Source organism: Musca vetustissima, unplaced genomic scaffold (genome assembly GCF_032173495.1).
Source record: "Musca vetustissima isolate MV318-11 ecotype Yass unplaced genomic scaffold, APGP_CSIRO_Mvet_v1 utg4378, whole genome shotgun sequence".
Classification (NCBI taxonomy): domain Eukaryota; kingdom Metazoa; phylum Arthropoda; class Insecta; order Diptera; family Muscidae; genus Musca; species Musca vetustissima.
This window is the reverse complement of record NW_026887069.1, coordinates 641,568-657,054: the sequence shown is the minus strand read 5'-3', so window position 1 is coordinate 657,054 and position 15,487 is coordinate 641,568. Positions and strand designations below refer to the sequence as shown.

Here is a 15,487-nt window from a genome sequence, read left to right as displayed (position 1 = left end):
AATTTTATTTTAATTTGGATATTACTACACCTTTTTCAAGTTTTATTCAAAACATTTCAATTGCAATTCGAGAATTTCATTTATAATTCGAAAACTCAATTTGCAATTCATGACATTTCACTTGTAATTCGAGTATGTAATTTGTAATTCACAACGTTTCATTTGTAATTTTAAACTTTTCGTATGCAATTCAAAAAATTCCATATGCAATTTAAAAAAATCATTTGTAATTCAAATATTTCCATTTGGATTTCGTAGAGTTTCATTTGAAATTCAAAGAATCCAATTTGAAATTCATAAAATTTCACTTGTAATTCATAAAATTTAAGTTGTAATTCATAACAATTCATTTCAAACTTATATATATTCCTTGTGTGTTACCAATAGTATTTTGCGAATTTAAAATTAAATGTTATGAAAAACAAATGGAATGTTATGTATTTTGAATCAAATGTTAAGAATTTCAAATGGAATTTTATTAATTTAAAATTGATAAAATTCCATTTTAAATTAATAAAATTTAATTTGAAATTAATAAAATTCCATTTGAAATTCTTAACATTTGATTTGAAATACATAACATTTCATTTATTTTTCACAACATTTAATTTTGATTTCGAAAAATATTATTGGTAACACACAAGGAATATGTATGAATTTGAAATGAATTGTTACGAATTACAACTGAAATATTATGAAAACCTAAAACTGATTTTTAATGGGGTTTAATATCCAATAGGAAATAGAAAACATATAGAGTATCAGGATCTTTTTCTTAGAATGTTAGTAAATAAAGAGCTACTTTTATATAAAACCAGTATCCGGTCGGTATTACTGTATGCATTTACAATATGGTTTAGTATATCCACTGTAGTGATCGGTGAAATGGAAATTTTAAACATTGCAACTATGAACTTTGTTTTACAATATAAAATGAATGTGATGCAATGTAAAACTAACAAATATTTTTATGAAGGAAACAAATATGTATGGAAAGCGTGGCTGTAATATTTGGTTCGTCCAAAATTACTCCTAATTTGTACGAATTGTGTGCAAATTAATTTCAAAATTTTTTAATAAGTAGTAAAAGAGAGTCAAAAGAGTTATGACAGTTGTGTTACTGAGTATTTGCAAATTTTGATGTCAAATTTATCAACATTTTTCTTGTATACATTGATATTTAATCAGCTGTTTTGTTATTTTTGTAAACAAACAAAAAATTGTTCTCGAAAATTGATTGTTTTGTGAATTTTATGTTTTGTAACAGGCCAAAATGGTATGAAGAAAACGCATTATATAAAAATGTAATACAACACAATTGGCAAAGAATTTTTAGCCCAAATCCAAAAAAAAAAAAAGTGTGCATCCCTAACATGCAACACCATCGGTTATGTCCACCCCAATATCAATTGCACCATCAGGAATAACAGGTCACAAACTTTTAAATGGTTGTGTAAAACACCAAACCGAAGGCTTTTTCTAAAAAAATGCTGTTTTTTAGTAGAGATGAATTTGTTTGTTGTTTTAATCAGCTGTGTCGAAACAATCTTTTTACAGCGTGTTGAGTTTTCTCTCTTGAAAAGGAAAAATTCATTTTCTCTGCAAATTCTTACTGGTAAATATTACAAAGTAAACGTATTATTTGGCAATATTTTTGTAAGTTATCAGAACCAATAAAATCCAGACAAACTTCGTGTTTATAAAAGTTAAATATAAGTAAAAAGGTGTTTTAATACTGCCCAATTAATTACAAAAAAAGTCGTTTCAATGAACAACTTTAAAAATACATTTATTTGTTCCACATATTAATATTTTTACTAAAATTACTTTTGAGAATCTTCCATTATCTTCCTTTTCTTAGGATATTTAATTTTGTGTTCGTAAACAAACAATGCATCAACAATAAAACCGATGCTTGATTGCTTTTTAACTGCATTGCAAATGCATGGCCGCGACATTTTGAAATATTATGCAATGTAAATATTTTGTACTGTTGCATTATGAAACAGGATGCATTGTTCGAATGCAAAGCAATTAACATTTTGGAAGATTAAAAAAATTTCTACATGCATTTTGGCATACTCAGACTGCATTGCAAATTTGATATTATTTATAATTTTTGTACATATTGCAAGAACAAAAATAACAGTGACCAGTAAGGAAAGTTCAAAAGTCGGACGGGGGCGACTATATTATACCCTTCACCACTTTATGTACATACAAGAGATGCTACAATATACATATTTGTACATATTAAAAAACATACACATATCAAAAATTACATGGCCGACTTGGATTTTTTGGTGTTTTTTATTAAATCGATCAAAATTATGTATGGGAGCTATATACAAATATGTACCTAATTGAGTAACCGTTGCGTACACCATTAGGTTTTTGCAACTTTAATGGGACCCTCCATTCTCAAAAACTAATAATCCAATCGATTTTTGAGACGTTTCTCTGTGAGTGTATAGCTCCCGCAAAATTAATAAGGCTATGCAGGATAACCTTAACTGGCACAAGGTCAGCAGTTAAAATCGGAAAGGACCATTCGGAGCACTTCAACACCGAACGAGGGTTCAAACAAGGTGACAGTTTGTCGTGTGATCTTTTTAACATCCTGCTGGAAAAGGTCATACGAGAGGCAAATCTGAACAAAATAACACTCTGTTCACCAAACAACACATGTTACTCCCCTACGCCGATGACATCGACATAATGGATCGAACAGTGCGAGCGGTAACAGCTACCTTTGAAGAAATTGATAAGAAGTCTTCCAAAATGTGTCGGGCAGTAAACGGCAAGGAAACCAAGCTGATGGTATCAACGCGCAAGACGTCCAGCAGACTCGGTCCAACTGTGAAACTTGAGAACTACAGCTTCAAGGTAGTCAAAGATTTTATATACATTGGTACCGCCATAAACAAAACTAATGACAACAGTTTTGAAATTCGGAGAAGTATAGTGTTGGACCCACACTTTACGCTGATGTAGATGTTGTATGGATCTGAAGCATGGATACTTGAGCAAGCAAATGATGCAGCTCTTGTTTGAGAGAAATTTCTCTGAAAGATTTATGGACCGATCTGCGTCGACGATCGGTCCATTAGTTGCACCGTCTATTCTCGGACATCTACATAGTCAGACGTACCGAGCTGCAGCAACTACGATGTGTAAGCCATGTTGTGCGAATGAATGAGAAGAATAAGATGACATTTCAAAACATTGGAAAACCTGCGCATTAGATCGACGTGCATGGAAATCTTTCTTAAGTTTGGCTTGTGGAACAAATGTTCTGTCTCGAGCCACTAAAGTAGTAAAAAAATAAAAAAACCTTCAACGAATTTATTTGAGAGAACGAAAAATATTTGAATACAAAATGAAAAACTATAAAATATATATTTTAATGCAAACTAGTTTGAAAAAAAATTAACAAGTAATTCTCACAGAATGACTGATAGGTTTCGTTATCTTTCGCTTTTTAGCTCGATTATTCGTACTACTTTCTCACAATAATACTTTAGAATCCTGATCTTCGCCCGGGAGATCAAGATTCTAAAGTGTTCTTGTCAATATTAGGAAACCGGGTTGGATTTCCTAATATTTGATTTTAAAGGCATGTGGGAATGATGACAATAGTTGAGTGACCCTGAAAAAAGTGCAGGCTAGTAAAGGTAAAGCTATCTTGTAGATTCAAATCAGATAGCCTTTGTCAGCATTATCACCATTGCTCTATTTAAGCCAACAGAAGCGGCAAATGCTACGCGTGGTTTATATCAAACTGCAATATCTCAAATTCCTCCTCCACGTGCAGAATTTTATGTATTTTTTTATTATCTTACTGTGCATTATTTTTAGAAAAAAAAACCTGAATTTATTAAATTCCACATGCTTGTGTCTCAAGTGGTAAATTTTTTCTTTAAATTTTCAGCTATTGTCATTTTATGATATTCCCATGCATTATCTTAATTCTAAGTACGTTGTCAGTGATAACACAAAAAAAGAAAAGAAATTAAATTAACAAATATGTACAAGAGTCGTCGTCACCTACCGGCTAACATGAGAAACCAAAAAAAAATGTTCTTAAATAGAGTAAATATTAGATTTTCTTCTAAAAGAAACGTGCAGTGTGTGGTTTTCTCAAAATAGGTTTAGGTGTTGCTTGATTGGGGTAGGAGGAATTGTTCGTAGGGAGTGTTGAGAGTTTTGTTAGATAAATTTTCACCATTTTTTCTTTATTATTATCGAATGGAATCGATTTTCTTCAAGGCAAGCACAAATCAAATCTTGAAAATAAAAAAAATATTAATACTATTTGATTGATGATTTATAATAGGGTTGGTTACTTGCTTTGCCACTACACGACGATCGCTGGCGATCGGTCTCTCTTTAGCTCCAGACGCCAATAGCACACACGTTTTATACTTTTGTAGATAAAACAACAAAAACGCACACTCACACACAAAATCTAACAAAAATAGCACCACCAACAACAACAACAGCAACAATATCAGAAAAAATGGCCAGTAATTAAATAAATTTATGATGGTGTTTTTGTTGTTGTAGTTGTTGTGGCAAATGCATAGAACTTACTTTGCAAAATTTGAAATAGGTAAAGATGATGATGAATTGAAAGAAAAAATAAAACAAAGTTTCATTTAATTAAAATTTGTTTAATTTTAAAATTGTATTTTAAATATATGTTTTTTTAACTTATGTTTTTTTTTCTTAATAAAAATAATCAACAATTGTTCTTAAGAGTTTACAAAGAAAAATTAAAATAATAATAAAAATTAAAACCAATATCGATGACAAAATATCGAAATGGCATCGACAGTTTTAAAAACATAAAATATACTATAATATAGCATTTGATTTCAACGAAAAAAAATAGTCGTTGTCCACAAAAAAAAATTGTTTGTTTTTTCTTCATTGCTTTTTTATATTTATGGTACATACATATAACAAACTACAGCTATATGGGGATTTTTTCTAATTTGTTTAACTGTTTTTTTTTTAATTGACGCTATCATTGTTACAAAGAATCGCGCTCAAGATACTGTTGGAACGACTATTATTAACATAGTTTTCTTTTTGTGTTGTTTTTTTTTTTTAATTTTGGTAAACATTTGTTTTAAAAACCTAAAAAATAATGCCTTTTTGTTGTATGTGTTTTTTCTAAAGGTTTTTTCACTAACTTAAACAGACAAAACAAATAAAAAATATCTTAACTAAAAAAATAACAGAATAATTTGTTTTAAAAAATAAAAATAATACAAAATTTTTGAATGCAAAAACAAAACAAATTTTTAATAAAAAACAAAGAAATAAAAATTTGTCAAAAGTAATTTGGCCGCCGTTCCTTAACAACAATAAAATAATCATAATCATATTTATAATTAACAATAATAATAAAAAATGTATATATGTATGTATGTATGTGTATAATAATTTTAATGTATATGAAGTAGTCATTGCTTTTCGGTTTTCTTGATTTGCTTTTGCGTTTCGATTTCTTTCGCAAATTTTGTTTCTGTTTTTTTTTTTTGTTTAAAGTACATGCGTATATGTATTATAAGTCCTAAGGTGATTGAGGGCTGTAGTTTTAGTTTAGCTAAATTTTTTAGTGATTTTAAATTTATTTTATAAAAAAAATTGTTATAAAAATTATTTCCTTGAGACCTTGCTTGATTTGATATTTAAAAAATTTGTTAACATTTTTTTGTTTTTGTTTAACACAGATGATAAATATCTTATCAAAGATATTCATAATAACAATAAGGCACCACATATGATATTAAAAAATTATTATTTTTTTAATTAATATTTTTTTATTAAATTATTTTTTATTCAATTATTTTTTATTTAATTATTTTTTATTTAAATATTTTTTTCATTTAATTATTTTTTCATTAATTTATTTTTTACTTAAATTTATTTTTATTTAATTATTTTTTTTATTTAATTATTTTTTTATTTAATTATTTTTTTATTTAACTATTTTTTTATTTAATTATTATTTTTTATTTAATTATTTTTTTATTTAATTATTTTTTATTCAATTATTTTTTAATTTAGTTATTTGTTATTTATTTTTTTATTCATTTTTTTTTTATTTAATTATTGTTATATTTAAATTTTTATATTTAATTCTTTTTTTATTATACTATTTTTTTATTTAATTATTTTTTTATTTAATATTTTTTTTTTTTTTTTTGTTTTTGTTATTTGAAATTTGCCTTGTAAGGGCAGTGATCATTTGAAAGTAATTTTAAGTGGTTATTTAAATATTTTTATTTATCTGTTTTTTATTTAATTATTTTTTTATTTAACTATTTTGTTAATAATTTTTTTAATTATTGTTTTATCTAATAATTATCTATTTAATTATTTTTTATTTAATTACATTTGTAATTAATTAAAAGAAGCTATTTCAATTGACCTGAGATAGTGTATATAAAATATACTTTAATTATTATTAATGATTCCTTGAATTATTTATATATTTACCCTGCAGACATTTGAATATAATAACGCAATAATTGAAGTGTTTTTTGAGACTTGAAATTTTTAAATAAATATTTGTGTACATAACTGGCATCAATTTTCTTTATATTTACAAAATCGAGAAAAAAATACGTGGAATAGATCCATAATAGCACCATAAATATATTACAATAAAAATACTTTAACTGGTCAGGAAATAGCAACAATAGGAACCCTTAGTTGATTATTTAGAATGGCATATATTGCTGTTCGCTTTGGCAATCACCCAGCAGTATGTCAAATATTCATACAGAGTTTAGGCATGACATGCTAGACAGGAGGACCCATATGTGATATCCCTAGGAAGATGATGTGGAGGGAATATTAACATACATTCGAAACGGGGTACACATACCAAAAGCTTCGCCTATTAAAAAAATGAACGTAAAGTCCTAACTGTACGATTACTTTCTTATCGGACATTGATTTTCTGTATCAGAAAAAAAATATTGAAATTTAAACTAGATATTATATTTTGATGAAAAGTTGAAAAGCTCAAGAAACAATTCTTGAGCTGTAAAACTAATATACCAATCATTGAGGAGCATATCATCTGTATATGATATAGGACCTTCCTGGCATATTGGAAGTGTTCAAACTTTTCAATATTGTACCATTATTTGATCGTATATCCCTAACCACTTCATAGCATGGATCATTGTTTTTGGGTAGCTGAGTGCCCAGTTCTTTGATGCGATCATTGACGTCTTTACATAGGATTAACACTAGGAGGAAGCCAAAATGTTGATTATGCGTTCCTTTTTCTTCTCCTCTCACATCACATTGAATATTGAATATAAAAAAACATCCAAAACCTCATTGGAACTAAGTAATGAATATTTGACATATTGGGAGTTCTGGGAAGAAGATATTCCCCAAGTATTTTTTTAATTTATTTCAAGGAACATCAGATATCTATATAATCAAAAATGTTATATTTCAATTTTCATCTGTTGATTTACTTGAATATTTACCCAAAAATATTTAATATATACAATATATTTTTTTATATCAATAACAGGAAAAACATTTTGTATAAAAAAAAACATTTTGAATTTTTTTTTCAGCAACAGGTTAGTGTGACCTGTTTCCAAATTTAAGTACAGAAAAAGCTTTCAGGTAATATTTTGTTTAAAAATTTAAAGTAATTAAAGCCAAAATTAAAAAGCCAACCGGTGGCCATGATTTGTTCATAATTGTATAACAAAGTTAATTGTTTTCTTCTAACAATCGTTACATTTAAATTTCCAATCATTCATTCATTCGAGTTCAGATTGCAGGGGTAAATATATCAAAAAATTAATAAACTAATAAATTAATATCACATGTAATCAGCTAAACTAAAACTAAACCCCTCTATTAAAAATAATGTATAAAGTCTAAAAAAAAAGTATATGGTGGGGTATATATCCTAAGATTTTCTTTCATCCACTCATGAATCCTTGCAATTTGAGCAGCAATTCCTTTTTTGTTGCTTGTGTGTGTGTTAAAAATTAATTTTGTGTTTGGAACTGTATTTCTTTTTTTGTCTTGTGACATTACAGCAACAACATTTACCGTCAAGGCATATCAATGTCCAACGAATCCGGTGACAATAACAGCGATTCATTTGGACCCGCTGATACCATGCCCAATTGATCACCCATTATGGCATGTGAGAGATCTACCGAATGATGATGGTGATGATCATCATTGTCATCGCGCATATGATGCAAATCACTGTGATGATGATGATGATGCTGTGCTGGCTCCAAAGTATCCAAATGACTTTGCCCGTCCAAGGTATGTTGATGTGAAGATGACAGTAATGGATCACGGCCATGTTGTAGCGATGACGGAGATGTTGGATAACTATCGCTATGATGATGATGATGGTGGTGGTAATGCAAATGACCGTTATCACCAACCGATAGTAAACCAAAATTTGGACTGCTGCCAGTACTGCCATTGCTGGGACTTGGAGGACATTGTAAGAGACTGGAACTATTCGGATGATGGTGGTGATGTGTGTTGTGTTGATGTTGGCTGCCCAAATGCAGATGATTGTGGGAGCAACTGCAGCTGCCAATCAAATTGCAACAACTGCCATTCAACATAAGCGAACTGCCGTTGTCATTGTTGCCGCCACAACAACTTGGTGAATTGTTGTAACCGCTGTTATTGTGACCCAGACCAGATGGTGAGGGCATTGAGGAACCACCACCGCCACCACAAACATATAAATCATCAATGGATAAATGATGATTGCTATTGTGATGACCACAATCGTTGCCATTCGTCGATGAGCCAAAGCCATGTAGACTTCCACTCAGACTGGTGTTGTTATTATTGCTGCAGTTGTTGTTGTTATTGCTGTGGGTGATGGGTGAATGAGGAGCTGACGACATTAGCTGGCTACCATTGGTTTGGGCCGAAAACATTGGATCGTCACCATGTATTATCACAGGTTTACTATCCTCCATCATATCTTCATTTGTGGTATTAATACTGAGAGTGTTTTTAGTGTTGTTGTTATTGTTGGCGCCACCGTTTAAAAGTGTTGGCGGTTTGGTATCTGTGTTTGTTGTTGTAGCCTCATTTATTAACGGCGTTGAATGATGATTCAGCGATGAGGCTGCTATTGCTGTGGTAGCTGCAGTTGCCGTGGGACTAGGACATTTCAAATATGAGGCACTATTGGTTGGTGCGGACACCGAGGTCACATTGAAATCACTCAACGGTAGGCCGTGGGACTTAGCCTGCATTTCCAACTCCTTAATACGATTGAGTAGACGCCGGTTTTGAGCCTCGGTCTGGCGAAAACGATACTCATTCTGTTTCAAGCGCGCCACTTCATGCTTCAAACATTTGATGTAGTCCACGGAACTTTTCAATATCGTACCCTTATTTGGTCGTATATCTCTAACCACCTCATAGTAGGGATCATTGGTTTTGGGCAGTAGCGTACCCAGTTCTTTGATGCGATCATTGATGTTGAAGCGGCGACGTCTTTCAATCATATTGTGATTGTCTTTCTTCTGGCGATCCTTGGCTAAGGCACTGGCCTCCACCTCGTTGAATGAATTCGGCTCCTGTTTGACTTGAATTTCGCTGGGATAACTGCCACTGGGCGTTGTGGCATTGCTGTTGTTGCCCTCGTCCATTTTCATGGTGTCGTTAAGGTTGCGCGAATCACAGCCGTGTAGAATTTCATCGAAATCCAAATCAGCATCACTTTCAAAGGAGGGAATTTCTGAATTGCTTGTGGCCACGGAGCTGAGGCCGGGCGACATGGGTGTTGAGTGTAGAGGACTGGTAATACTGCCGGCACCCGAGCCATTGGTGGTGGCCAAGAGATTTGTGTTGCGCATAAGCGTGACCAAGTTGTTGGGATTTGAGCGGCTTTGCAGGGAATTGGATTTTTTACCATTTGTTTTGGAGTTTGGAAGATCGTTTGAGGAATTGAGGTTATTGTTGTTGTTGTAGTAGTTGTTGTTATTGCTGCCCACACTGAAGGGTGACAATGTTATGGCATCATCCATCATTGACGAACTATTTGGCGTGTTCGATCCTGCTGTTGTTATGCGCACATGGCGAGGTGAGTTATTTTCATTGTTGCTATTGTTGTTGACCATACCACCACTATAGCTGCTGGAACGATCTTGTTGATTGCCATTATTGCCACCGCCAATTAACTTAAGATTACCCGCTGAGGCCGAGGCACCCGTATTTTTATTCTGGAACAATTGGCCATTCCATTCGGACTGCTTAAACGATTCACTCAAATACTGGCGGACCTGATTCTTTTGTTTTTGTATCACATGGTAACGGGTGGGATTCTCCAGGACGGTGCGCACCTGCAACACCTGTTGCGGCACGTCAACTTCGATATTTTGTAGGGGGACTTTTAAAGTCATGGGACTGCTGGCGGACTGGGGAGTGGTGTTGAAACTATTCTGCGAATTGTGAGTATCGAAACGATTTCGATTTTGGCTGCCATTGCTGTTGGCCACAATCTGTTGTGAACTACTTTGTTGGATATTGTAGATTTGTTGTTGTTGCTGCTGCTGTTGGCGTTGTTGTTGCATTTGTTGTCGCTGCATTTCTAAAGCCTCTGCTTCACGTTTCTCTGCCTCCAGCCGTTCCATTTCTTGTTGCTGTTCACGCTGCAGCTGTAATTTTAGCTGTGTCCTTGAGGTGGGAGTTACGGTCTTAAAGGTGGGTATACTGTCGGGGCGGATTGATTGGGTGGCCGATTTCAATTCATAGAATTCGACCTCATCGGAATGAGGTCCGGATACCTTGACAGCCGGTAATACCTCTTCCAGTTTATCTTCATCCATTAGACATTGGTAGTCGATTTCGAAGTCGAAATCCAAATCGATACCCGATTCAGCCATGATTATTGATGTTATTGCTGCTGTTGTGGTGTGTTATTTAGCAATGATGAGTGTGCGTGCGAACTTGTCGTTCGTACGTCTGTGTGCGTGCGCGCGGCGTACTGTTGTTGAAAAAAGGGCTTAATAGCAGCAGCAATCGGTTGAAGTTTGTGCGGGTGGTGGGTAGGGTAGAGTTGTTTGATTGATTTGATCGGTTGACTTGAGTTGTACTCACTCAATCTTATTCTTTTACAAATCACTTATTTTATTTTCGTGGTTGCTGTTGTGCCTCTCTCTCTCTTCCACGGCTCGTCAGAAGGGGCTTATAATACTTTTAGTTAGTTTATGTTTTATTATTTTATATTTGTGTAAAATTATTCCTCCTTCTTTGCCTTTTACTCGGTTGATAATATAATTTCTTTTCTTTTAACTACACGACGCGACAACTACTACCTTTGACGCAAACATGTTATTTTTTGTCTTTATTTGGGGGGGAGGCGACAGCGGCGACGACGACGTTGTCGGCAATGATCATGACGACGACCAAGAGGCCAGACCAAGTTGATGATTCTTATATCTTTTTATAATACCCAAAGGAAACAAAAACAAATATCTGATGATAGATTATCACAAAATTTCACTGACTTTGATTTCGGCATAAGTTTTATTTGCCTGCTTGCTTTTGCTTGTACTTGTTGTTTAACTTTTATTGCACCACATTATCTTTAGCTCTTTCTGCGCTCACTCTCTATATCGTACACCAACACACTGCCTCTCTCTGAGTGTGTGGCCCCCCTCTATTATAAGTGTTGTATGTAATTTACGCCTTTTTGTTGCTGTTGTTGTTATTGTTCTACTGTGACGGCAGTAAAATTCCTTTATTTTATTTTTTTACACAAATTCGCCAGCAAATAAATTTCCACGAATAACAGCCAAGAAGAAGAAGAAGAAAACAGCAAATGTTGAAGAATTATTTTTGATTTGATTTTTTGGAAATAAAACAATAAAAACACCAACAGCAGAAGTGTAAGACGTAAAATTAAGATATGACAAACGATTTGATGAACAACGGCACAACGAACGAACGGAACGATCTGAAGTAAATAACTTTGACATTCCCCTTCAAGAGGAGAATGATGAACGAACGACGAATGTACCGAACGGACGAACAGTAAACGACGAATTTCCAATTTGATCTGCTGTGTGTTTGTTTTGTTGTGGTTGTTGTTGTTGATTTTTTATTATTATTTATTTGAGCATTACCATATCATACGAAAATTATTGTCGAGTAATGAGTGAACGAACCAGAGAACGAACGGATTATCTCTCTTTCTGGCTGCTGTCACTTGTCAACCAGCCTGTGTCTGCGAGCCAGCCAGACCTGCTAGCCAGCAAAAGCAAGCACAGGTGCAAGGTGGCAACACGTACTATGTTTGGGTTATGTAAGTTTACGAGCGAGCGAGCACATCAAATACTTTTTACACTTATCAATTATTTTCATATATTAAAAAAATGTAGTTAAGGGGGAGGTTGGGAGTTGCATTTATTCTATTCTTTGGGGGTTACACATTTCTTTATTGTTAATACGAATTTTCTTTTCTTTTTCGTTTACTTTTTTATAATTTTCCACGATTTTTATATTTTATTTGTGGTTCTTTAACACAGCGGCAATGTAGTGTTTTTTTTTCGTTCGATGAAAAAGTCTCCGGGACTTTAGCGTACGACAGTAAGAAGACGAACTGCCCGACTTTACACTCGATACACGATCAACTTACTAGTTTTCTTTTTAACGTTTACCCAAATTGACGGTCTTTCAATGGCAACAATGTTACCATATCGTTTGGTTATTGTGATTTCATTGATCGTAAGGGATTTGTTTTAAATGTGCGGGAACAATTGTCAACAACAACAACAATTTAAAAAATAACAAAACAAATGATGATAGTGGTATATCAGTAGGCATAGACCACAGCTGTTATTGTGATTATGCCAGGGTGCGCAAAAATTCGCTCGCGAATGAATTAAAATACATTCTTTTCGTTTTGTGGTCATTTTACGAATGAATTTATGGTGACAAATTCCTTATCAAACGAGCATTCGCCAAAGAATGTTCGCACACACATAACAAACGAGTTAGAGGTGGTTAAATTTCTTTCTGGCATACATCATCTTTATGTTGTGGGCTATAATGTCAGAATAATTGCCTTAGTAAATTTTAAAAATCATGAGAAAATACAAGGGTCCCAACGAAACTTTGGAGCCCAATATCTCCGGAAATACTGATTTCCACAAGACAAAAAAAACTATACCATTGTAATCAGGACTACAAGGAAAAAATGTGGTAAATTTTCCGTTAGAATTTAACTCGATTAAAAAACGAGTCAAACCTTTTTTTTTGAATTCGAATTTGGTTCAAGAAAGTCTATTAGTTAATTTATTTGAAATTATGGTCAAGTATTGGCGCAATCTACATACAGCTGTGGTCAAAATAAAGTACGTTTTAAAACTTTATTATTTTTTATCATCATTTGTTTTATAAAATTTAAATATTTAGATTAATTTAAATATAGCCAGTCAAAATAAAAAAAATACGTCGGTTATTTCTTTTCAAAAGTGTTGCATTTAAGTCAATATTTAGTAGCAAACCCTTAATTCGCGATTACATCCGCACAGCGTCGTGGCATAGAGTTTACCAAATGACTCCCATTCATCCTTAACAAGCTCCCACCACAGCCTTTATATCACACCATAAATTCTCAATGAAATTGAGATCAGGAGACTGTGCTGGTCATTCCAATAAACTTATATTTTCTGCAAACCACTGTTTTGCAAGAAGGCTGGTGTGCTTTGGTTCACTGTCCACACGAAAAATTGCATCTGTTAAAACAATATGACAACTCATATGTAATTTTTTAATTTAGGGGACGCTCTATTTGTTTGATTGGCAAATGAAAATAAATTTCTGATAGAAAATAACCCAAAGAAATGAAGTTAAATTTGTGGAAGGGGAAAAATAAACAGAAATGCATATACACATGTGAACTCAAAAGTAAAAAATGTATGTAAAGAAGCAATTTTGACAAACATACATAAAAATGTCGTATGTACAGAACAGACAGCACATATGACATTGATGGCGCGTGTGACAAAGCCTTTAGCAAATTTTCATCACCAATGACACCAATTCGAGGGCTTCGCGCCGTTAAATTTAAATCTCGAAGACGTCTGCGAAGAGTTTCTACGCTAGCTTTCACAGAAGGTTTGTCTTTTATTTCCGTAGCAGCTATTGTTTGGAATATCTATTTTGTTTGGAATATCTTACGACCACTAGAGGAAGTATATTTTATAGCATTGTTTACCATTGTCCTTGAGCAACAATATTTGGCACTTTCTTATAAGATTTTCCTTTCAAACTCAGTCTTCCTATCAACAATCATTTTTCTACTGTACAATGCACGCCACGCCCCTTTTTTATTTTTTAAGAAAAACGTCTTGGCTGCATTTCTTAATCGCTTTAGACATCATACCGATGTCCGTCATCATCCCCACTTCCTACTCTACACACACAGATATGGTAACATTCAATGAAATCTATCTTCTTCTTCTTCACACACATAAATAAACAAATTAGCACAAATTAACACAGACGTAATAACAAATTAACACAATTATTACCAATTCAAATTCAACACGATTTAACTCCCTCAAGTTAACTTTTATTTTTTTCTTTTGGTTGTTTGATCTGTTGGCTGGCTGCTAAGTTGGTTGGTAGCACGTTTTATGCTCATTTGTTGTATGTGCATTTAACGGTCTAACGCGGTCGAAACGATCGAAATTCATTAGCTATAGACGAGAGAAGAGGGAGCGAGAGCGAGTAATTGAAATTGATTTGTTTTTCTTTCCATTCGTTTGTTTGGTTATTTCGCTTCTTCATCATCATATACATGCATATATCGGAAATTTTGGGCAAAAGCATGTACCATGTTTCTAATAAGAAATTCACTCCCATTTAAATTAACTCGAATTAAAAAAACACACAATCATTGTGTTTGCTCACAACACAACACGGAAAACAGAGCATCAATGTGCTATGTGTAAACAATGTTTTGGAGAGTACATCTGCATCTCTCCCTCGCACTCTCTGCATTGTAATCAAGTTCGTTCGTTCGTCCGTTTTTGTTATGTTTGAAATTGTAAATAAACTTTTGTTGTTGTTCTTCTAGTACATTCTTCATTCGTTAAATTTCTTTTACGATATATGTATTTAGCTTATTACATTATTTTTATCGTAGTTTTGTTGTTGTATGGCAACACCATATTTTGGTATGCAGGTGTGGAATAATCAATCTGGTAGTTTTTAAGATATGGATGGAAGATCGTTTGTAATTGTCAACCTGTCAAATTATAATTGAAAATAGTGCTCTGGCGAATGAATACGAACTATGATAAAAGGATCGTTTATGGTGCGTTTAGACTACACCTAAGTCTGTTTTTACACGGTAGATTGGTTCCAGAAGAAGCCGTGTAAAAAAGGGAATTCCCTTAAACTAGTTCACATTTGATTTGACCAGTAAAAATTGTTT

The 15,487-nt window shown here is 32.9% G+C and overlaps 1 protein-coding gene across 1 annotated transcript; it reads right to left on the bottom strand.

The window, feature by feature from the left end:
- Window positions 1-8,105: 8,105 nt before the first annotated feature.
- On the bottom strand, window positions 8,106-10,932 carry LOC133334572 (uncharacterized protein DDB_G0283357). The gene has a single exon (XM_061542887.1). The coding sequence runs from the start codon at window positions 10,923-10,925 to the stop codon at window positions 8,106-8,108; it is 2,820 nt and encodes a 939-aa protein (XP_061398871.1). The 5' UTR covers window positions 10,926-10,932.
- Window positions 10,933-15,487: the final 4,555 nt, after the last annotated feature.